Source organism: Piliocolobus tephrosceles, chromosome 13, assembly GCF_002776525.5.
Source record: "Piliocolobus tephrosceles isolate RC106 chromosome 13, ASM277652v3, whole genome shotgun sequence".
Classification (NCBI taxonomy): domain Eukaryota; kingdom Metazoa; phylum Chordata; class Mammalia; order Primates; family Cercopithecidae; genus Piliocolobus; species Piliocolobus tephrosceles.
Genome location: NC_045446.1, coordinates 68,827,481 through 68,851,640, shown reverse-complemented (window position 1 = coordinate 68,851,640; position 24,160 = coordinate 68,827,481). Strand labels below are relative to the sequence as shown.

General features: G+C 48.8%; 1 protein-coding gene across 1 annotated transcript in view; it reads left to right on the top strand.

Moving 5' to 3' along the window:
- TENM4 (teneurin transmembrane protein 4) overlaps positions 1–22,351 on the top strand; it is an 800,850-nt gene extending 778,499 nt beyond the window's left edge. The window contains exons 31-34 of the mRNA XM_026446989.2: positions 3,377–3,673; positions 5,138–6,752; positions 14,040–14,182; positions 16,806–22,351. Of these exons, the coding sequence (XP_026302774.1) occupies positions 3,377–3,673; positions 5,138–6,752; positions 14,040–14,182; positions 16,806–17,564 (2,814 nt within the window). The 3' untranslated portion in view covers positions 17,565–22,351. The remainder of the gene's footprint in view (positions 1–3,376; positions 3,674–5,137; positions 6,753–14,039; positions 14,183–16,805) is intronic.
- Positions 22,352–24,160: the final 1,809 nt, after the last annotated feature.

Here is a 24,160-nt window from a genome sequence, read left to right as displayed (position 1 = left end):
GTCCCAAAATTCAGTTCAGCTACTTAGAACCTAAGCTACATTCTCCAAAATGGCCTCACCTGAGCCATCACTGCTGGGACTGGCATCATGGTCTTATATTCAGAGTGCTTTTGAATATGTGGATGCCCTGAGCCAGCTCCTTGTCTGCCTCACATCCCATGTTGCTGTAGAATACAGCCTCTGCCAGGGCCTGAGTGCCCAGCTTCTTTTTCCGCCACCTTGAGAAAGGCAAGTGATGAACAGAGGGAAAGTTAATGAACTAGCCATGGCTTTCAGCATAGCACCCTGCAGACCACGGGTGCTCAAGAGATACCTGCTGAACTGAAACAAACTACAGAACTGAGCTACATGTTCCTAACATTCCAGAAGTGTCCTCATAGCAACACAACTCCGACTCTCTTAAGTCCCCTGCCCTTCAGCAAAGAAAGTTCACTGAAGCCCCTCTTTTGTACATGAGACAACCGAGATCCAGAGAGGGTAAACGATTTTTCCAGAGTCTCATAGCGAGGTGTTGGTAAAGACTAGAAAATAGGCCAGGTGCAGCAGCTCATGCCTGTAATCCCAGCACTTTGGGAGGCTGAGGCGAGCAGATTGTTTGAGGTCAGGAGTTCGAGACCAGCCTGGCCAACATGGTGAAACTCCATCTCTACTAAAAATACAAAGCATTAGCCAGGCATGGTGATGGACACCAGTAATCCCAGCTACTCAGGAGGCTGAGGCAGGAGAATTGCTTGAACCTGAGAGGCGGAGGTTGCAGTGAGCCGAGATCATGCCACTGCACTCCAGCCTGGGCAACAAAGCAAGACTCTGTCTCAAAAAAAAAAAAAAAAACCTAGAAAAATAGGCCCACAGCAGCTACAGAAACATTAAGTGACTTATCCAATATCACACAACTGGCAAAACCAGGCTTCACGTGTTCCCTCAACAGCCAAGATCTCTAGCGACTATCTACTGTGGGAAACAGCTTTGCAGTAGCTCTCTGAGGAAGGCCTAGCTGTCTTTGTTCTCTGCGGCCTCACTGAGCCCCCTGTCTGAATTCGCAGAGACTCCTGCATGCGCCTCTGACGCAGTGTCCTCAGTGGGAAGTTTGACCTGGGTTTGATTCCTGCCTGTGCCGTGTGGAGCCTTGAGCAGCTCCTCTGAGCCTCAGGTGCCTCTGCAGAAATGAGATAATACACTCAACGCACCTAGCCCAGCGCCAATAGACTCCAGGTGCTCAATAAATGGCAGCGAGTAGCATGATTAGGATTTCCTCTCTGCTGTGTGAACTGGACCAAAAGTTTCCTAGGCTTTAACTGGTCCCTCTCCCAACCTGAGATTGATGGTGCTCTAGTCAGGTGGCCACATCTACATGTCCTCCCAAATAAATGGCCACCCACAGTGGTGGCAGGTGGAATTAGAATGTTAGCTGGCTGTGCCTCCCCATAATGGAGCTCATTTTTTATACAACTAGGAACTTTTTTAATAAAGAGGTGAAATAATCTCACTGCCGCCACTGCCGAGCACAGAACACATTAGGCGGCTCCCCAGTGAGCTGTTTAATTTTATTAATTTTGCCAAAAAGGTACAGCTCCCCTTCACTAGAGATCCTCCAGGGATAAAAAGGGGCAGCTGGCTCGATGGTACCACCCTGAGGGGAGTCATAGGCGGACCTTCCAAAAGATACTTTAAAAAGGCCTCTGTCATTGTTGGTGACACAGCCCCCGTATCTTCCTGTGCCCTCTCTGAGAATAACACAGCTTCAGCCTCCAACGCCTCTGAGTTTTTTGGGAATCATCTGCCACACAGTTTCTGCATCTGCAATTGTGTCTGATTACCCCAGGGAAGGTAACCTTATTATAACCAGGTCATTCACAGCTAAAGTCAGCATCGTCATTATAAATCTTTATTTTCAAGGCCTTAGGATTTGTATGGGAGAAGGGAGAGACAGACACGTCTCTCCTTCCTGGGATGACCAGGATCATTTGCTGTCATTTAATGGAAATAATTCCAACCATTTATTCAGTACCTTCCATGTGCTTAACACTCCACTGATTTACTAAGTTTCTTCAACCTTCACAACAACTGTTGTGATACAAAGTAAGAAACTGAGACTCGGAGAGGGGATGGCACTTGCCCAAGGTTGATAGAAAAGTTGGTCACAAAGTTGCAGCTAGAATCCTGGTCTTCATTCCTAGACCTGGACCCAATTTTTTTAACCACACAGGGATCCAGAGGGCCTTTCATTGCCTCGGTCCACACATGCCATTTTGCATCACGTGACCTAATTATCTGCTTTCCTCTTGGGTCTTCTTTACTACTTGTCAACCTTAAGCAATGACTAGTGGAAGAGACAGAAAATGTGCCCAAATGTCCCATAAGGCCAGACACCAATTAGCGGGAACTAGTATTTTAGCTCCAGAATACCTGGCAATGTTTCAGGGACCACCAATGCCTACAGGGCAAATCCAAATACAGAAACAGGCCCCTGAAGTATATTTCTTTATTAAAATATAAAAACCCTGACTTACCACTATGTCTGCAGGAGCCCTGTCCTTCTGACTCTGAAAGGAAATTGAAGTGTGTGCTGACCTGGCAGCCCAGGTGGAGTTTATACAAGGCACTCCCGATCCTGAAGGCAGGAGCAAAGTGCCTCAAAGCCAGGACTGTGTCCCCATTCGGCCCACAGCCAAAAGAGCACCCCAGTGACAAACACTCACTGCCTCCCAGCACCTCGGGGAAGATGTCTTGGGTACTGACTCTGGCAATCAAGAAGCCCTGATTGTCGTGGCAAGGCAGGAGACACCCCAGAGGGGCTGGGAAGTCCAGAGCCCCCAGAAGGCCAAGAATTGCTCAGAGGACCACTGAGTGTTTGGTGGCACGTTGTACGGGTGAGAGTCAAGTCCAGCTCCGTCACTCACCAGCCGCGAGATCCAGGGTGAATCCCTTCACCTCCCTGAGCTTTGGTGTCCTCGGTGTCTGGTGTGGGGTAGACGGGTCAGTTTATTTGCTGGCTGGGCTCACTTAGTAGATCTGTTTTCAGCAGGGAGTCAAGAAGGATCTGCCTTTTAAAATGTGTCCTCGTTAGAAGAACCGCATTAGAAAACATGCAGATCCTCTTTGGTCACAGCTACTGATTTCGCAACATAGGCATCATCTTCATCCTCACAACAGCCCTGTGCAATTGGCATTATTGTCCCCATTTTACAGGTGAGGAAACTTCACAGAGCTGACGAATGACAGAGCCAGGATTCAAACCCGTGTCTGTTGCTGCGCAGGACCTGTGCTCCCTCCTGTACTCAAGAGATTCCCAGCAGAGCTGAGAGCCACGTGGACCATCAGACCAAAGTTCTCGTAGTCCAGATTAATTTTCTCTCTCCTTCCAATCTTTCTCCAGGTTCACAACCGAAATCTCCTGTCTCTGGATTTTGACCGTGTAACACGCACAGAGAAGATCTATGATGACCACCGCAAGTTCACCCTCCGGATTCTGTACGACCAGGCGGGGCGGCCCAGCCTCTGGTCACCCAGCAGCAGGCTGAATGGTGTCAACGTGACATACTCCCCTGGGGGTCACATTGCTGGCATCCAGAGAGGCATCATGTCCGAAAGAATGGAATACGACCAGGCGGGCCGCATCACATCCAGGATCTTCGCTGATGGGAAGACATGGAGCTACACGTACTTAGAGAAGGCAGGTGTCTGTCTCCCTGCATCACTGGCCTTGCCATGCAGAAGGCCAATCATTCATGGCCAAGCCCAGCCTGGTGGCCTCAGTGGGCTATATCTGACCCGTGTCTCTGAAAGGAAATGTTCAGAAAATCTGCCACAGAGGGCAGGGGGTCCCAAGAGGCATCTAGATGGATCATGGAGATGCCACAGCAGGTGGTGGTCTTAGGGCAGGAGAACATGAAAGACCTGCCTGATAGAGTAGAGGCCCAAACACTCACTGGACTTGCAGAGCAGGACTCACAGTTCAGACCCAGGTCAAGGGTCTGCTCCCAGGTCTAGGGCATGTGGTGCAATCCAGTTGTGGAGAACCAGGCAGAAGCCTAGGGATCAGTACTTAGGCAGGAGGCACTGAGCTTCAGGTGCTGGACATGGCCTTAGTAAGTCTATTCTACTATAGGGTCAGAACTCATTTCATCCCAGGGGTAGGAATCAGAAATGACCTAAAATCAAAAGTTGGTCTCAAATGGGAGAAAATGGTAGCTTTTCAGCATAAAGCCTTTAGGCCTATTATCTGACGATCTTTTCCTGAGAACAAGTGCACTGCATGCCCCAGTTCTAGTATCCAGATCCCTGCTTTGTTTCCTGACCCTGGTGACCCATCCAGGGCCTAGGCTGTGCTTGCTCTGAGGTGAGTCTCCTCTACCCACTGGGTGAGTATCCCCAGAAGTGACGTTCTGGGCTAGTACTAAGAGAGACCTTGGAGGTCATCCCACATACTGAAAACCCAAAGCCAGAGGAGAGGAACTTTCCCAGGGCCGCACAAGGAGTCCATTGTTAGAAACCGGGTTCTCCCATTCCCATCACACCTGCCCTACCCCAGGGTAGGCGTATGACCTGTCATTGTGCAAAGCCTTAAAGGCCCTTCTCAAATATGGTCTTCATGCTGCAAGCCACAGGGAGTCAGCAGAAACTGTTTAGCAGGTAAAATAAATTGTCAGACTGTGTTTGGGGGAGCTTATTCTTGCCTGAGTAGGAAGACTGGTTTGAGAAGTCCGGGGCAAGGAAGCCAGACTGCTGTACACACTTCAGGCCAAAGCTTCTCGACCATTCTCACACCCCACCACACACAAAAGTAACCAGGTCTATACTGCACAAAGGGGCAAACGCACGAGGCTGCTCACCATAGGACAGCAAATGGCCTGAGTACCTGGAGGCCTGGGCCCCAGGTAGGTTACAGATGTGCTAAGGTTAAAGATGTGCTAAGATGAGGCTGAGAGAGAGCCTCATCTTGGCACATCTGTAACACATTTGCAGTATCCTGTGGCACTCCTGTTGGAAAGCTCTGGTTGGAGCACAACTCAAGAGAACCATGGAAACTCAGGATTCTCCTTGGACGTTCATTCCTTCCCTTTAAGTCTCGAGTATGTAGAGCTACCCTTTCTCCTCACCACCCTCCTCTCATCTCTTGGTTTTCCTCTCCCTCTAGTCCATGGTGCTGCTACTACACAGCCAGAGGCAGTATATCTTTGAGTTCGACAAGAATGACCGCCTCTCTTCTGTGACGATGCCCAACGTGGCACGGCAGACACTGGAGACCATCCGCTCAGTGGGCTACTACAGAAACATCTATCAGCCCCCTGAGGGCAATGCCTCAGTCATACAGGACTTCACTGAGGATGGGCACCTCCTCCACACCTTCTACCTGGGCACTGGCCGCAGGGTGATATACAAGTATGGCAAACTGTCGAAGCTGGCGGAGACACTGTACGACACCACCAAGGTCAGTTTCACCTATGATGAGACGGCAGGCATGCTGAAGACCATCAACCTACAGAACGAGGGCTTCACCTGCACCATCCGCTACCGTCAGATTGGGCCCCTGATCGACCGGCAGATCTTCCGCTTCACCGAGGAAGGCATGGTCAATGCCCGTTTTGACTACAACTATGACAATAGCTTCCGGGTGACCAGCATGCAGGCTGTGATCAACGAGACCCCGCTGCCCATTGATCTCTATCGCTATGATGATGTGTCAGGCAAGACAGAGCAGTTTGGGAAGTTTGGTGTCATCTACTACGACATTAACCAGATAATCACCACAGCTGTCATGACCCACACCAAGCATTTTGATGCATATGGCAGGATGAAGGAAGTGCAGTATGAGATCTTCCGCTCGCTCATGTACTGGATGACTGTCCAGTATGATAACATGGGGCGAGTAGTGAAGAAGGAGCTGAAGGTGGGACCCTACGCCAATACCACCCGCTACTCCTATGAGTACGATGCTGATGGCCAGCTGCAGACAGTCTCCATCAATGACAAGCCACTCTGGCGCTACAGTTATGACCTCAATGGAAACCTGCACTTACTGAGCCCTGGGAACAGTGCACGGCTCACACCGCTGCGGTACGACCTCCGCGACCGCATCACTCGGCTGGGTGACGTGCAATACAAGATGGACGAGGATGGCTTCCTGAGGCAGCGTGGCAGTGATATCTTTGAGTACAACTCAGCTGGCCTACTCATCAAGGCCTACAATCGGGCTGGCGGCTGGAGTGTCAGGTACCGCTACGACGGCCTGGGGCGGCGGGTGTCCAGCAAGACCAGCCACAGCCACCACCTGCAGTTCTTCTATGCAGACCTGACCAACCCCACCAAGGTCACCCACCTCTACAACCACTCCAGCTCTGAGATCACCTCCCTCTACTACGACTTGCAAGGACACCTCTTTGCCATGGAGCTGAGCAGTGGTGACGAGTTTTACATCGCTTGTGACAACATCGGGACCCCTCTTGCTGTCTTTAGTGGAACGGGTTTGATGATCAAGCAAATCCTGTACACAGCCTATGGGGAGATCTACATGGATACCAACCCCAACTTTCAGATCATCATAGGCTACCATGGTGGCCTCTATGATCCACTCACCAAGCTTGTCCACATGGGCCGGCGAGATTATGATGTGCTGGCCGGACGCTGGACTAGCCCAGACCACGAGCTGTGGCAGCACCTTAGTAGCAGCAACATCATGCCTTTTAATCTCTATATGTTCAAAAACAACAACCCCATCAGCAACTCTCAGGACATCAAGTGCTTCATGACAGGTAAGGACCACGGCTCACTCAGGGCAGGACCCCATAAAGTGCTCTTACTACCTAACAAGACTTAGTCTTCTTTGAGAAAGGTGGGGTAAGGTGACAGGAAACACTGACTTTCTCTTAGAGCAGCATTTTCCAAAGTCCCTTTGAAGAAACACTAGTTCAGAAAATACTCTGGAAAAATGGTTCCAGCATCAAATAAATTTGTCAGGGTCACCACCATTATTACATTTTCATGGCACATTTCGGTGTATGATAAGCTCTGGGAAGTGTGACAAAAGTGAACTATTTAATATATTTGCCCACTATTTCTCAAACTTATTTGACTGTGAAAGCCCCTTTTTCACCATGAAATCCTAATATCTCATTGGATACATCCCGTGGATTGCACTTTAGGAGTTTCTGACACACAAATCAAGCTGCTTATGAGTCCTTGATTGGGTTAAGGTATGGCTTTAAAAAAAAAAATTAGTTGTCAATCTGAGATAATGTAAGAACGGAGTGAAGGATCCACCATTTTGAAACTATGACATGTTACAAAAATTATTTAACTGCCCTGAATTCCAGTTTCCTGATATGTAGATTGAGGTTAGAATATCTACCTATAAGTTAAATATGTGTATTATAAACCCTAGAGAAATCACTAAAAAGATAAAAACTAAAAAAAGAGTCCTAGCTAATAAGTCAACAGTGGAGATAAAATGGAAGACTAAGAAAATAATCCAAAGAGGGCAAGAAAAGAGGGGAAAAAAGAATAAGGAACACATGGAACAAGAGAAACGAACACCTCCCTTGTAGGGTGGCTGCAAGGGTGAAATGAAATACTTCATGAGGTACCTAGCACAGTGCCTGGCTCATGCGGGTTCCGTTTCCTTTGCCCTCTGACTTGAAAAGTGAGCTCTGCCTTCCACTAGCATGGAAGCAACTTGAATATAAAGTGTCCCAGGGTCCCACAGGCAGGGATGTCTCCAGCAACCACAGCCCTCCCAGCAAGCAGCCAGTCCCAGGTTAGCCACAGAGGCCCCCAACCCCACAGAGAGTGGGTGGGGGTTTGGGTAAAGCCCACACTTTTTACATAAGAGAGTTTGTGGTAGGCAAAAATTGGGCACATCTCAACTTGCAAAGCCAGTAGTCTCTCCCCTCTTTTGTCTTGCAATGCAGTCCTCTTGCCCTCTTTTATGGCAGTTTCCTTCATCCTACAACTGCCTCTTCTGTGCAGCCACTGTTTCAGGGATTGGGGATAGAAAGATGATCCCTACATTCCAGGAATTCTCACTGTAAGGGGAGAGACAGGCAACTGCTGTCAAGAGGGGAGGGCCATGGCAAAGGTTTGCACAGATGCCCCTTGAAGCACAGAGGAAGAGCCACCTGCTCTGCCCAGGGCATTCTGGGAAGTCTTCACAAAGTAGCTGACATTTGAGGCCAGCTCCTGAGTGGGTGTTCACCAGGTAATGGGGGAGAAAGACATTCCAGAGAGAGAAGGCAGCACACGTAATACAAAAGTGTAGAGGGGCAACATGACAGCTCACATGAATGCCCCTTACAGACATGGCTTCCCGGCTCCCAAACTTGGTAGCCCCCACCTGGACCCTGTTTCTGCTGACAGCAGTAGAAGAATTCCTTTTTCAAGAAGAGTTCCACATTGTCACACGTTGAGAGCAGGCATCCCAAGCATAGGAAAGAGGGGAGAACAGCATCCTAAGCAAAGGAAAGAAGGGAGAACAAGGTGGTGGACAGGTGTGATGAAAACAGACTTGGGGCCTATGGATAAACATGAATATCATAACAATGTTTCACAGCCTTCATCATGCTCAACTTGGCTGCTAGTTCTAGAGAAACTTGACAGATTGAGATGACATTTCCATTACATCTGTCTGCATTAAGCACACCCCCTGCCTCACCCTCCAGTGAGTTTCCTGTGAGATGTCTTGGCAGGTTACTGTAGCTGAAAAAAAATATGGTGAAATAGGAAACGTACTTTTCTATAAAAAAAAAAAAAATCATTGCATCTTGCCAAAATATGACTCCCTCCCTGCTTTTTCTTTGTACACCACCATATACATATGGTCTCCTTCCAGAATAGCAGTAACATAACTAACTCTCTGTGCTATCTGGCACTTGGCAGATATGCTCTCCTTTAAACTTTGCAACAACCGTGAGGTCACCATCATTATCTCCATTCTGCAGATGAGACTCCAAATGTCATTTGAGGCTCTAGTGAAGGGTTTGTCCAGAGTCACACAGATGTAGACCATGGAGCTAGGACTCTAATCCAGGGCTCTCCGACTCCAGAACATCTTCCACTAGAATCATGCTGGCCTCCAAATCCAGCTTTTAACAAAGCAACCAACCACCAAGGGGCACCTAACATTTTCAGTTTGGGTTCCATATTCTAGTCAGTTAAATCCAGCAAAGAGTATATTATTTATACTTACTCCTTCCCAAACCTGTACTAAGGATCCAGAGAGGAGTGAGGTATAATACCCACCTTCATAGATCACAGGGTCCAAGACAGCTTTTCTCAAATTTCTTTGCCTATGAACCCACCATAAGAAAAAGATTTTATGTTGCGATAAAACACTAAGACAAAAGGTTTGCAAAAGAATACTTAAGTGTGAAGCACTCATTTTCTAATCTAGTCTGTTCCATTTCAATAAAAATGCTGGTCATGATTCACAAAATTGATTTTACTACATAGTGGGTCATATCCTACATTTGAGAACCCATGTTGTGCAAAGAAGAGATTTCATATAAGCAGTTAAGTTTTTAGCAAATTTGAAAAGATTTACAATCACGAATAAGAACCAAGATACTATTACTTCTCGCTAAACCTTTCCTCTTAGCATCCAGGTAGACTACATGCATCTTCATTCACATTCAGCAACAACAACAACAACAACAAAATTCTTTTTTTTTTCCGAAAAAATTCTTCAAATGTCCTGAGATATATTCCAGCAAGATAGGCTTAGGTCACAGGACAATCCCTGAAGCACTTACTGTGGCTGGAGGGAAAGAATGCACTGATTGGCTTAGCCTAGGTCACATGCTAACCCTTTAGGTGGAGTCAACTTCCCTATAATTACACTAATACTCCAGAAAAGAAAGAGAAGGCAGAATGGGCTGCTGGGAAGGCAACCAAAAGATGTCCACTACCAATATACCATGTACATCATTGCACTCTATCTTCACTTGATGCTTGTGAGGTGGGATCACTGACCCCATTTACAAAGGAGAAAAGTGAGGTTCTGAGGTTCAGAGAGCTAAAGTAACTGGCCCACTAAGAAGTGGCAAGGCTGGATTAGAACTCTGCTCTGATTCCAAAACCCTCATTCTTGGATTCAAATACACTTTGTAAAGAACAAAACCTCACACATGAAAGAGATTATTGGTTGGGTGTGGGAGCTCACACTTGTAATCCCACCACTTTGGGAGGCCGAGGTGGGCAGATCACTTGAGGTCAGGAGTTCAAGACCACCCTGGCCAACATGGCGAAATCCCGTCTCTACTAAAAATACAAAACTTAGCTGGGAGTGGTGGTGCATACCTATAATCCCAACTACTCAGGAGGCTGAGGCAGGAGGATTGCTTCAACCTGGAATGCGGAGGTTGCAGTGAGTCAAGATTGTGCCACTGCACTCCAGCCTGGGTGACAGTGAGACCCTGTCAAACAAAAAAGGAAGGAAGGGAGGGAGGGAGGAAAGGAAGGAAGGAAGGAGGGAGGGAGGGAGGGGGGGAGGGAGGAGGGGGGGGAAGAGGGGGGGGGAGGGATTATTTTTGCCTACATTTCATCACTCCTCTGTGACAACACCAGACTCTGGGATGGATGAGTGAAGAGGAATTTTTTCACTTGAGGGAAATATCTACTTCTGATATGGTAAGAAGGAAGAGTAAAATTCCCAGCTCTTCAGAGGAGCACTGAAGAAAAACTTATGAATAAATTCATTTTCAGCATTTTTCCTAAAGGCATAATAGGAAAGTTTTCCACCTTCCATCACTTGTAATTAAGGCCCAGGCCTCTTCTCAGCCCCCTAGTTTCCTGAGAATTTGGAGTATTCCTTATAGAAGCTTTCCTTTGCAACTACAAATTCAGATGCAAGTTCTTAGCCTCAGGCAAAATGGCTTTATAGGGCATTTTCCCCTCCTGTTCTGTTTGTTTTAATTTCCCAAAGAACCATCTGCCACGATTTATAGAATCAAAGACTCTTAAAAACTCAGTGAGAAGAGGGACTTTGAAGAAAAGTTAGTCCAAGCTTCTTCTGTTAGAGAGGAGAAAATGGAGGTCCTGGGATGTGGAAGCATGGGTTGGGGGAAAATAGAGAAAATCTTCTGTGAATGGGCACTGAGCTGTATTCTTCAAAATACATTAACTCTGCCAGGTGCAGTGGCTCACATCTGTAATGCCAGTACTTTGGGAGGCCAAGACACAGATTGCTTAGCCTGGGAGCTCCAAACCAGCCTGGGCAACATAGCGAGACCCCATCTCTACAAAAAATTAGCTAGGCATGATGGCACGCCTGTGGTCCTGGCTACTCCGGAGGCTGAGGTGGGAGAATCTCTTTGACCCATGCCACTCAACTCCAGTCTGGGTGACAGAGCAAGATCCTGTCTCAAAAAGAGTCAAAATATATTAAATCCAGTAATTTATGTATAAGTTCAGAATAGCTCCTGCCACACGATAACTGCCACCAAACGGTAACACTTTGTATTCTTCTCCGTAAAAGTATGGTTAAAACCATTTCTACTGTCACTATTCAGATAAGGAAACTAAATCTCGAAGAAGTTAAGTAAACTGTCCGAGTTCGCACAGTTTGTAAGTTGGGCAGCCAGAATTTGGACCTGGGTTTGTCTTGCTTCAACTACCATGTTCTTTCCTTTCTTTGATTTTGCCTAGTAAGGCTGAAACGAGTAGAACCAAGCTCCAAACTTCCAAACTTCCCTTTCTACCACCACTCCATCTCGGCACCACCAAGTTGCACACTCGGGAGAGGGGGCCCCGGACGACCCGAAAACAAAACAAAATCAAAGGCAAACATGAGGTTCTTGAATGGGATAGCAATATGGGGCCCAGTGGTGACAGGGACATAGGTCACTCCCACCAATAGGATGAACTCAGTGGGTGGCAGGTGGCAATTTTGCCTAAACTTACCTATGTCTTAGTCTGTTTTATGCTGCCATAGAGGAATACCTGAGCATGGGTAATTTATAAGGAAAATAGACTCGTGGGTAATTTATAAAGAACTAAGCTCACAGTTCTGAAGGTGGTGTAAGCATGGCACCCGCATCTATTCAGTGTCAGGAAGCTTTTATTCATAGTGGAAGGTAAGGGGAGCCAGTGTGACCATGGCAAGAGAGGTAGCAAGAGAGAAGGGAGGGGTGCCACGCCCTTTTAAACAACCAGCTCTTGCATGAACTAATAGAGCAAGAATTCACTCATTACCTCGGAGAGGGCACCACGCCATTCATTAAGGATCTGCCCTCATGACCCAAACTCCTCCCACTAGGCCACCTCCAACACTGGGGACCGAATTTCACCATGAGATTTGGAGGGGACAAATATTCAAACTATATCATCCTAGAAACTAAACAGGACCTCTGTGATCAGGGTTCTATCTCCACCGGAAAGAAGCCAAAATCAGGCTTGGCTCTGAGGCTCAACTCAAAATCCTGCCTCCTCAAGACTTTGGATTCTTAGTCTCTGATCGTCATCTGCTTTGGCATCTTCAGCTATGCCTTTTCAAGGAAGGCTGAGCCATGCTGGGACACAGGCTGTCTGTCTGTCTGTCTCCCTCTGGCCCCAGTTCACCTCCCACCTGCCATCTGAGGCTCTTCTTGCTCCAGCCACAGTCGTCCTTTCTGGCTGAGCTGCTCTCTGGTTACCTGAACACTCCCTGCACCCACACCTTCCCTCTCTAGGCCTTGCCTTGTACAGTCATCTTTGTCTGAAGTGCCCACTTCATCTCTGCCAGTGCCTGACAAAAATGGCACTGCTTTCAGTGTCTGGCTTAAATGCCACCTTCTGCATGTGGTCTTGTCAGCCCGTCTAAATGAAAGAGTTCCGCCTTCCTCTAATCTTTCCTTGTATCAAAGTTATTCATTACCATGTCTCATCTCTCCTTCAGAGTTGTGAGTATGTGAGATGAGGGTCTGAATGGCACAGTCCTGGGCACATAGAAGACACTCAGCAATACTGGGCCAGGTGACTGGTCCTCTTCATTTCCTCATGTCTTAGCTTCCTGATTCCATTCTCCAGTGAGCCAGATGTTCATGGCAAAATCCTGTCTATCCCCACACCTAATAATTAGTAACCCCAAGGAATGTTATAAAATCAATTATTCCCATGCCTATGGGACTCGATCCCCAAGCAGCCCAGTGTAAAGACTAGAAAATGAAGGGGGCCGGGTATGGTGGCTCACACCTGTAATCCCAGCACTTTGGGGGCCAAGGCAGGTGGATCACAAGGTCAGGAGTTCAAGACCAGCCTGGCCAAGATGGTGAAACCCCGTCTCTACTAAAAGTACAAAAATTAACTGGGCATGGTGGCGGGTGCCTGTGATCCCCAGCTACTCGGGAGGCTGACACAGGGAATTGCTTGAACGCAGGAGGCAGAGGTTGCAGTGAGCCAAGATCATGCCGCTGCACTCCAGCCTGGGTGACAGAGCAAGACTGTCTCAAGAAAAAAAAGAAAATGAAGGCACAGGGAGGTTGTGGCATCCTTGGGCTGTCAGAGTAAATAAAAGGTAGAAGCAGAGGGAAGACTCTCTGATCGCAGCCTAGGCCATCTCTGTAACCCGTGGGACTTTGACCCTGAAGCTCTAATCACTGCACAGGGGGTGGAAGAGCAGGGGAGTGTGTTTCTTAAGTGAATTGTCTTGTTGCAAGTCAATCATTAAAATCTTTCCTTTTGGTGGGTCTGGATGTCCTTTGTAAGTGTCTCCTATGGATGTTGGGTTGAAAAGGAGGGATCTTCATCTGTCAACAGCTGCCCCTGGGTATGAAGCTAGAGGTCCTGGGAGTTGAAGTGAAAAGAGCAAAGGAAGTCCAGAAACCTGGGTTCGATTTCGGTGTCATCACTCTTGGGTATACTTGGGATTGGGATCGCTGAGTCCCTGGAGTACATTTGGCTTTCATAGAGTGAAACCATTTTCCAAAGTGTATGTAGCAGTTGACTCTCCCACCAGCAGCAATCCACACCCTCACCACCCCCTGCAGCTAGCTGCAGGCTGTGTGATGGGGATGGGTTGTATCTGAGGTCCACTCACTCCACGGAGATGTTTCTGCTTCCCTCCCATCCAGATGTTAACAGCTGGCTGCTCACCTTTGGATTCCAGCTACACAACGTGATCCCTGGTTATCCCAAACCAGACATGGATGCCATGGAACCCTCCTATGAGCTCATCCACACACAGATGAAAACCCAGGAGTGGGACAACAGCAAGGTAATTCCTGCGCAAGGCTGCCACTCCTCAGGCCACTCAGACGTTACAGGAGGGCGTCCCTTCAGCTTTTCAGAAAACCGTGGGCCAGTGATAGACACCAATATGGTGCCTCCACAGTGCCTGCCAGAGACTGTTCAACAACTACTTAGTAACCCCACCACCAGTAAGCTGCTGGGGAAGCAGCCATGACCACACACAGACACTTACAAGCTGCAGTAAAGAGCTTTGTGTGTTACACTGAGTTTGGACTTGCACAAAAATAATAAGCCTGTGTCACTATCCAGAACAAAAGCACAGGGAGAGAAGGTGGGTTCTAAATAAAAATGTGACATTTTCTGAGTATTTCAATGCACCTGGCCATGTGTGAGTTATTCTATGTAACTCACAAAGATCCCACAGCCGTATTGTTCTCATTTTACAGATTCGTGCCTGAGGCTTTCCCAGTGCCACACGGCAAGGAAGGGGTAGAGCTGGGATTCAAACCCAGATGTGCCTGTTCTGTATCCTCTTGCTGAGCACAGCGCCTGGCATATTGTAGGTGCTCAAAAAGACTCACTTGCTCTTGTCTCGCTTTTATAACCCAGTTTCAAAGACTCAGAATTGGATAGCTGGAAAGGTCTTTAAAAACAATCTCATCCCACCCGCTCACTTCAGGCATTCATTTGCTCATTTCTCCCCTCCCCACAAACCCAATCCATTCATAAATTCTCTATGAGAACCTGACTCTGTGCCAATCCCCATGCTGTGCCCAGTGAACGCAGGGATGAATCAGGCAGAGACTAAGCCTTCAAGGGATGCTTGCCCAGGGGATGACAGACCAAGGAGGAAAGCAGGTCGCCAGATGGCTTGCTGCTGGTGGTCAGAAACCTTCACGTCCAGATTTCTTACTCCAGACTGGTTCCTGTAGGCCTCAGCATGGCTGTCTCCTACCAGACCCTGGAGAATGGGACTCTGCGCCTCTGTACACTGGTGGCACTTCCCACACTGGATTTTAATGCCTCTTTCTTGTCTCTCACTAGATTATGAGCCCCAAGAGGCTAAGTGCTAGGTCTCATATAGTACCCAGCATACGGGATAGCACACAGTGGATGCATGGAACATTTCTGATAAATAAATGAATGGCTGAAAGAAGTAAACAGCCCAGACATTTCCCGATTTTACAGATTAGGGGACCAGGGTTTGAAAGCAGCAGAATTTGATGGAGAACCCAAGTCTGCCTGGTCCCAGAGCCCATTGTCTTTCTGCTGCCCAGCCTCTCCCGTTCCCACCACCCCCAGGCCCTGCCCAGATATCCTGGCATTTGCTCTTCCCAGGGCTGAGCACTGCAGCACAGCTCCTCCTCCCTCACGAGGCTCCCTTCTGCACTCCAGAAAGCCCCAGTCTCTGACTGCCTGTCTGCCAACCTCGCCTATCAATGATTTATTGATTTCTGCCCTTGGCAAGCATCGGAGATCTTTGTTGTTGAGCACTCCAGCTTTCGTGAAACTCTAGGAAATAATTGTTCACAGACAGGGTTCTATTAATTATAAAGAGGACTTAATTTCAGTGAGAAGCCGATGGGCCTATTGCTAAAGCCATTTCCCTAACTCGCTGATTAGGCCCTGGAGCCTTCCTGAGTGTGGCTTCTCCAAGCTCCCTGAGCTACAGAAGGGACAGGTAGATGATACGCCAAGCTAGCAGGGCCCAACCTGTCCCCCAAAGCAGCCAAGAGGAGGGGCACCCCGGGAGCCCCAACGAAGCACGGTGGGGCAGAGGCCTTCCTTGGAAATCAGATGTAAATGCAGTGGAGAGCAGTGAAGCAGGGTGGAAGGGTTAATATCAGTCACTGCCTCTCACCATGTTATGCCTTCTTGCCAAGAATGCATTTCTTGCCAATCCTCCGTCTGATGGCACCCTACCACTCCCACCCATCCTTCAGGTCCCAGCTCAAGCCTGAGCCTGTCCTCAAACCCCACCTCCTCCTTCAGGCCAAGATTCGTCTCAGCTTTGTTTGCTCCTTCCTTCTCCAGCAGCCCTTGAAACTGAACCTCTAGAATTGGACAGGCTTCCACGTTGACTTGTTATTAGTTGTATGACTGTGAGCCAGTGACAACTTCTTTGAGCCTTGGTTTCCTTAGACATGAAAGTGGAATCATGACAGCACCTACCGTATAAAGTTATTGTGAAGATCACTAAGATAATGAGTGGTAATTATTTGGCTCAAACATCAAGAAATGTTAGCTATAGCTATTACGAGTTCCTCTCTTAGGCCATCAGTGATCACATTTGATTGCAATCATTGTTGTCATATCTGTCTTTCCCCACTAAATGATGAGTTCTTTAAGAGCAAGAATGATGTCTGATTCATTTTTGTGTCTCCAGTGCTCAGAAAAGGACCTGGCACAGATTACATGCCCCCTGAACAGTTTCTAAAAAGAAGGGCGGGTGAATGGATGGATGAAGGTCAGCAGATGTTCTGATCTTCTGGTGACCACCTGGATGTTCTGGTGGTCGGCGGTAGAGCTACATGCCATAGGTTAATAAATATGTGTGGTTTTGACTTCATTATTTAAGCTGATTTTCCAGGTTCTCAGGGTTTTTTCCCCTTTGTCTTATTCTCTCTCTCACTCTCCTTCCCCACCAGTCTATCCTCGGGGTACAGTGTGAAGTACAGAAGCAGCTCAAGGCCTTCGTTACCTTAGAACGCTTTGACCAGCTCTATGGCTCCACAATCACCAGCTGCCAGCAGGCCCCAAAGACCAAGAAGTTTGCATCTAGTGGCTCAATCTTTGGCAAGGGGGTCAAGTTTGCCTTGAAGGATGGCCGAGTGACCACAGACATCATCAGTGTGGCCAACGAGGATGGGCGAAGGGTTGCTGCCATCTTGAACAATGCCCACTACCTAGAGAACCTGCACTTCACCATTGATGGGGTGGACACCCATTACTTTGTGAAACCAGGGCCTTCAGAAGGTGACCTGGCCATCCTGGGCCTCAGTGGGGGGCGGCGAACGCTGGAGAATGGGATCAACGTCACTGTGTCCCAGATCAACACAGTGCTTAATGGCAGGACTAGACGCTACACAGACATCCAGCTCCAGTACGGGGCACTGTGCTTGAACACACGCTACGGGACAACATTGGACGAGGAGAAGGTGCGGGTCCTGGAGCTGGCCCGGCAGAGAGCCGTGCGCCAGGCGTGGGCCCGTGAGCAGCAGAGACTGCGGGAAGGGGAGGAAGGCCTGCGGGCCTGGACAGAGGGGGAGAAGCAGCAGGTGCTGAGCACAGGGCGGGTGCAAGGCTACGACGGCTTTTTCGTGATCTCTGTCGAGCAGTACCCAGAACTGTCGGACAGCGCCAACAACATCCACTTCATGAGACAGAGCGAGATGGGCCGGAGGTGACAGAGAGGGCCAAGGCCTGGACTTCTTGCCAAAGACAGCTACTCTTTTGTGGCCACATACCTGACTGTGTTGTACTTTAAAAAAAAAAAAAAAATGATTTTTTAACAAGTGCAGAAACAAAAAGATACTGGTTGCATTGTAACTCGTGCAACTTCCTTTTTTTTAGAAAAGAAAAACACAAATTTGGCCTTCGCACATTTTTTGCAAAGAACAGAAGGTATTTTTTTCTGTAGTGTGATCACAATGAAAACTTTATTGTCTTTTGTTCCCTTTTTCCTCGAGGATTTTTCCCTTGTCGTTTGGGGTATGTATCTCTCTCTGAGACGCATCTCCTGGGGTGTCTCCTCGTCTGTCCCTAGATACCCAGTGTGATGTGGGACATGAATGTCTGTGCTAACTTGTCTCATGTGCAACCCTTTCTTCTTCTGTTGGGGTCAGGCAGGAGTAAAGGGAGTGATGGGCCAGTACAATGCCCCTTCCAAGGGGGCCTGGGAGGAGGGTCTATAGGACCGGAGGCTCCTTGGCAGGGCTTCTGCAGAAGAGTGGTGGATTTCTTCTCACCGTGTTCTGTGCCTCCAGAGGATCACAGATGACTTCATCTTGCTCCAGGGAATTTCATGGTGCTGTTCAGCACCTTTTTTAAGCTGCCCCAACTCCTGTCCAAGCTTTCTATTTTGATGCTAAATGAAGCCCCCTACCCCTTTTGCGAATCCCGTGTAGTTGTTGGTGCCACCCCCATGCTGGGATAGAGAAACTGTCTCCCAGGTCCTTTCCCCCAGACCGGTGACATAACGTCCTGGGCTCAGAGCCCATCCTCCCGGGAGGGAAAGCACCCAGGATGCCTGTGACTGGTTGGTCCTCCATGATGTTCCTGTTCATCTCCTCCTCTCTCCCAAAGCCAGATGTGAGAACCAGCACTGCACAGCAAGCCCTCAACGTAGGCACCAGGTCCACGGAAGGGAAAGCCACCCACGGCAAAGGGGTGGCAGTGGTGGCGAGGGCAGCAGCCTGCCTTCCGAGGCAAAGCCCTCTCTCTGTGACTTTGAGTATCTTCCCTCCGCTGCTCAGCCGCCGCCACTGAGACGCAGGAATGTGGAGGGAGGTGCTTGGTGGCCTTTGATTCTGGAAAAAATGCTTAAGAAAAAAAGCCAGCCAAAGAGAGGAAGGCATGAGCCAAGCATCCTTCTAACCAGCTCCCGAAGTCCCATCTGCCTCCATGTACAAGCTGATCACAGAGCTGGACTGGGGCAGGATGGGCTTCCAGGAAATTCCTGAAGTTCTGAATCAGCTTCCCCTCTAGAGAAGCCCAGCCAGTGTGTTTTTTAGTGGCAGGAAGAAAGGAGGGAAGAGCTGATGTGGTATGGCCTGCCTGTGTCATACAACCCCACCAGGAGCAGGGCAGTTCCCAAGGTGGGTACCCGTGGATCTGGGAGGCCAGGCTGGTGTGGTTCCTGTGAAGACCTGTGCCTGCGTCGTCAGGGAGAGGCCTGAGCCCTTGCAGGAGCAGGGACAGCCCAGACCTGAAGAGCACACCCAAGCTGAGGCAGCAGCCAGCAGGCGGGGGAGCAGTGAGGGCAGGGGGAGTCACAGCCAGAGCTGGGAGCCCCTTGTTCAGGGATTCCATTCCTGGTTCATCCGCCTAATTACCATTGTCATTACCACTCACAGGAGGCTCTGGGAGACGGGAGGGGAAGCCAAATGCTTCCTTTTAAGCTGGGCTTCTTAGAAAATGGAACTTTTATGGGTTACATTTACATTAAGTGTGGAAAATTAATTCTGAGTCTGAGCTATTCCCTGTGGAAACCTTGTTGGACTGATAAGCTCATGGCACCTCTATAGCCTTACTCACGGAGTCTTCAGAATATTACACGAGTTAATGAAACTGAGAAGGTCTCTGACTGCATGAGGATCGGAGCAGCATGTAGTCTGGGTTCTGCCTGGCAGAGGGAGGCATCCAAAACTTCTCGAGGAGAGGAGATTTCGCCTTACGTCGTCCCACTGGGATTAGAGGATGTGTTTCGCTAAGTGCTCTTCCTGTTTCCAAAAACAAAAGTCACACTGCCGCAGCAGTGCGCCTTGGCCTGTTTGTCCACTGGTTGCCCATTGCCCCTGGATCCAGAGCTCTACTAAGTCAGATACAGTGCTCCGCAGGCCTGCTGTGGGAGGCATGAGCTGGAGATGGGGGCTCCCATCTGGCAGGATCATTCTTGGATGAGATGGAAAACAGTTCGGCCTGAAGAACACAAGCTTTTTGTTCTCCAGAAGGGACTTACACATCTCAAAATGTATTCTTCCTACCAAGGGTCCTTGGGCAAAGTGCTCCTGCCCAGTTCATCAGTCCCATCCTGGCTGCCCGGTATCAGTGAAGACCTGCTGGGGATGTCTGCTCAGAGGTCAGGGATGGCTTGTGGTCCACGGGAACCAGCTCCCTAGGCTTCCCCCATGCCCTGTCCCTCCTCCACAGCCCTTCCCCAAAGGGATAGGGTGGACTTTTACGGATCAAAAACAGAGAATTATTGGGTATTTCATTTCTTTTTTTTTTTTTTTTTTTTTTTCATAGAGATGAGGTCTCACTATGTGGCACAGGCTGATCTCAAACTCCTGGCCTCAGGCAATCCACCTTGGCCTCCCAAGGTGCTGGGGTTACAGGTGTGAGCCACTGCGCCTGGCCTGAGTGTTTGTTTCTTTAAAGGATCTTATATTTTTCCTGGGCTACGTACCACCACAGCAGCCCAGCTTCTGTGGGGAGAGAAGCTGAAGGATCCCAAAGCTTTAGAAAAAGGATCTCAGCGGTGGCATAGGCAGTGTTATGCACCTCACCGTCACATTAGTGCTGTTGTATTGAAGGGAGTGCTTCTGGCCTTGGCCCTTTTGAATTGGTTTCCATTTGGGCTGCAGGTGACTCAGTGCCTCCCTTCTCAAGCTGTCCTCCTGCTGAGACCAGCAGTCCCAACCCCATGGCAAGGGTGAGTTTGAAGGCCTAACCCTATGCCTACGTAATAGGCTCCAAGCATCAAGGAACACCGGCCCTTTCGACACTCACCAACCAAATCTGTTCATTCGATAGAGTGACCAGGCCTCCCTCACCTGCCCAGGGGTATGATGCTACAGTTCCTGCCTTCTCTCCTACCCCACACAGCTGCCAACTGGTCCCACATCCTCAGCCCCTCTGCCACCACCTTAAATAGGACTTTGCTGTTTCCCCAACTTTGTTCTTTGTAGGATGAGATTTCTTTTTTACCCCACCCCCCACACTCCAAACAGACATTGCTGGAGGGCAGAGCTAGGACAACTGGAGGAACGGGAAGGCATGCCAGTAAATTACTCCCTTGTCAGCTTCTGACCCTCATCTCTCAGAATTGTTGGCTGAGAATTAACCCAAGGACCACACCATTGCCTGATTTCTACTTAGGGAGAGAGGATTGGAAGTAATCCCAAAGAAACTGAGGGTGAGAATGGCCAGGAGGTGCGTGTCCAAAAACCCAGGAGGAGGCACAGAAGATGATGGCAGGGCAGACTAGGCAGTGTTTTGTGGACACGGAACAAAGAATCAGAATTTGAAAAAAGAAGAAAAACATCTTCTCAGCTGCGACTTTAAAGTATCACCTTTATAGATGGCAGGGATTTCCATGATGCAAATGGAATCTAAGATTTCAATGTGAAATCTTAGAATGCAGTTCTGCCACTGGCAGTCTTATATTTGTGGTGGCCACATGGTGAGGGCGGTGATGCTGAGCTTTCTGCCCAGGAGGAATGAGCTTTTGAGCTCTCAGCAGGGTGTCAGGCTTGGGGATTTGAGCATCCACTGCTCAAAGTCCAGGCTATTCTCCAGTCCTCGTGGCAGCCATTAAGCCCAGGAGCCGGTCCTGGCCCAGGGACACATCTCCTGAGGGATCCCAGAAAGAACCCAGTCTCTCCTTTCCCTTGGGGTCCTTGTTAGAAGGAAAACCTCTCTATTTAAGGCACATCATTCCCAGCTAGGTTTGTACACTTGTCTATATTTTATTGGAGGAAAGGGAATTAAAAAAGAACTCTGCAGTTCAAGGCCCTTTCATTTAACCTTCCAAAAACAGCAAACTCATTTTAAAGACTCATTGCTGAGGTGATAGAGACAAACCTTATCCTCTCCAACCTTTACATTTGCAAAAACCATCCTTGTGTGCTTGACTGCCCCAGACAGTGGTGACTCTTAGGTTTCATTACGAATGTGGAAGATCTGAATGTGGGAAGGCCCGGGCAAGGGCCAATGTTGTGTTTCTTACCCCCTCTGGAATGCCAAAGGCAAGGTACTAGGTGACCTCCTGGTCCCCAAGAAAATGTGATTTATTCTGAGGGCGAACAGCCAAAGGAGGACTCAGCGTGGAGCAGGCTCAGCCGTCCTGGCAGGAGCTGAGCCGCAGGTGTCTGGCAGTGGCCCAGTAGCCCTGGATTCATCCAACACCAGAATCCCACTTTTGTAAATCCACCTGTTGTTCTGAGGACCTCTGAACTAGCAGCTTCAGCAAAAGGAGTCTGTACCAAGCTGCCTCTGGATGACCAACACTGGAGACTCTGGCCTTACCATGTGGAAATCATTTTCCTGAAGTCTGGAACTAATTTTGAGAAGCTTTTTTCTCAACACTTTTGTGTTTCTAACACTGTATCTTGACTGTGTAAATACCAACAAGGCTGTAAATAAATGCAGATGTAGATACCTTCTAGGAAAAAAAAAAAAAAAAAGCATAAAAACAAAACCAGAAGTGATCCCGTGTAGCCTTCGTTGACAAATAAAGACTATTTTGTGTTTACAGGTGTCTGGTGGCCTTTGCTTGGAGAGAGAGGCTTCCTCTTACCTGTCCCAGCCCCCAAGCCATCCTGGGTTTGTGCTTCCCTGCTGGCTGCTATCAGGATGACCTAGGAGAGAACTCAGCCCTAGGCCCCAGGGTCCCTCTTAAGCCCTCCAGGCTGCAGCTCTGTCAAGAGGGATGTTCAGAGGGTCTCTATGACCCTGAAGCTTGACCTTGCAACTGCATGAGAGGAATAAATATCACAACTCCTCTGATATCATTAGTGCGGCATGGCTCCCCGTCCCACTGCTGCCCTCGTTCAGGGACAGGCTGAAGGGGCCATGGAACCCAACCCTCCCAGAGGAGAGAGCCTTGCCCCACCACTGTGCACACAGAGTCATCCACCATGCCACTGCCTTCCACAAAGGATGTGAGAGGTTGCACTTTAAAAATAAATGACTGTATATTCATCATACAAATAATTGTAACTACATAATACACCTTAGGAAACAAGAAAGGAAGAAAATTCCTTGGGGCTTTCCCCCCCCTCTATGTGTTCTTCATGTTGTTGTTTTTTATTTAAGGTGTTGTCGTCACAGCATACAGGTCATTTTTCACCCTGCTTTTCCCACTTAACCTCACGTTTAACCTATGAGCCCTAGCGGTCAGGGACAACGGCTGGTCTCTTGAAAGAGTACATGTGCTAAGCCCAGCTCCCTGGTGTGAATGGCAAACCTTATGAAAATTCAAATAATTAGGGCCGGGCGTGGTGGCTCAAGCCTGTAATCCCAGCACTTTGGGAGGCCGAGATGGGTGGATCACAAGGTCAGGAGATCGAGACCGTCCTGGCTAACCCGGTGAAACCCCATCTCTACTAAAAAATACAAAAACCTAGCCGGGCGAGGTGGCGGGCGCCTGTGGTCCCAGCTACTCTGGAGGCTGAGGCAGGAGAATGGTGGGAACCCGGGAGGCGGAGCTTGCAGTGAGCCGAGATCGAGCCACTGCACTCCAGCCTGGGGGACAGAACGAGACTCCGTCTCAGGAAAAAAAAAAAAAAAAGGAAATTCAAATAATTGTCCTTTGAGGGCAGGAATTAGAATAGAAGTCCTCATCTCTTGCTCATCAGCCTCAGGGCTGGTCACCACCAGGTCCTCAGAGAAGGAGCTACAAGCTTTGGGGTCCTTCCTTCCACCCAGGTCCCCCTGGGTTCTCCAGATCTTGCTGCCCAGACCATTGCACACAGGTGGGTCAGTGGTCCCAAGAGGCACTGACAATCTCGCTCTAGGAATCAAGCAAAATTGGGTGCAGAACGCAACTCTAGTACTGTGTGATCTTTGGCAAGTCATTTAACCCCTGTAAGCCTTGGATTTTCCATCTACGTTGAGTATGGTGATATAGAACCCCCACCCCCGGTCACCGCTCAGAGCACTTAAAAGAACATGCAAGTAATGTAGCCCGTGACTCAGAACACAGCAGACTTTCCCCAATGTGAGTCGTCCCCCTCACACCTCCCTCTCTCACTAGCCCACCCCACCTTCCAAAGTCTAGTACTGTTTCCACTACGCCAGTGGTTCTCGAACTTTGGGCTGCATCTAAATCACCCGGAAGTCTTATTAAAACACAGATTGCTAGGTTCCACCCCCAGAATTTCTGAATCAGTGGGTCTGGGTGCAGCCTTTTAATTTGCAATTCTAACAGGTTCCCAGGTGATTCTGATGCCCCATCAGGCTTGAGCGCCTCTGCCAACTACACTATCCTTTATACTGTACGGAATAAGCCACTGAGCCTGGCACTTCAGATACCCTCAATTAATGGCAAAACCCTCAATCA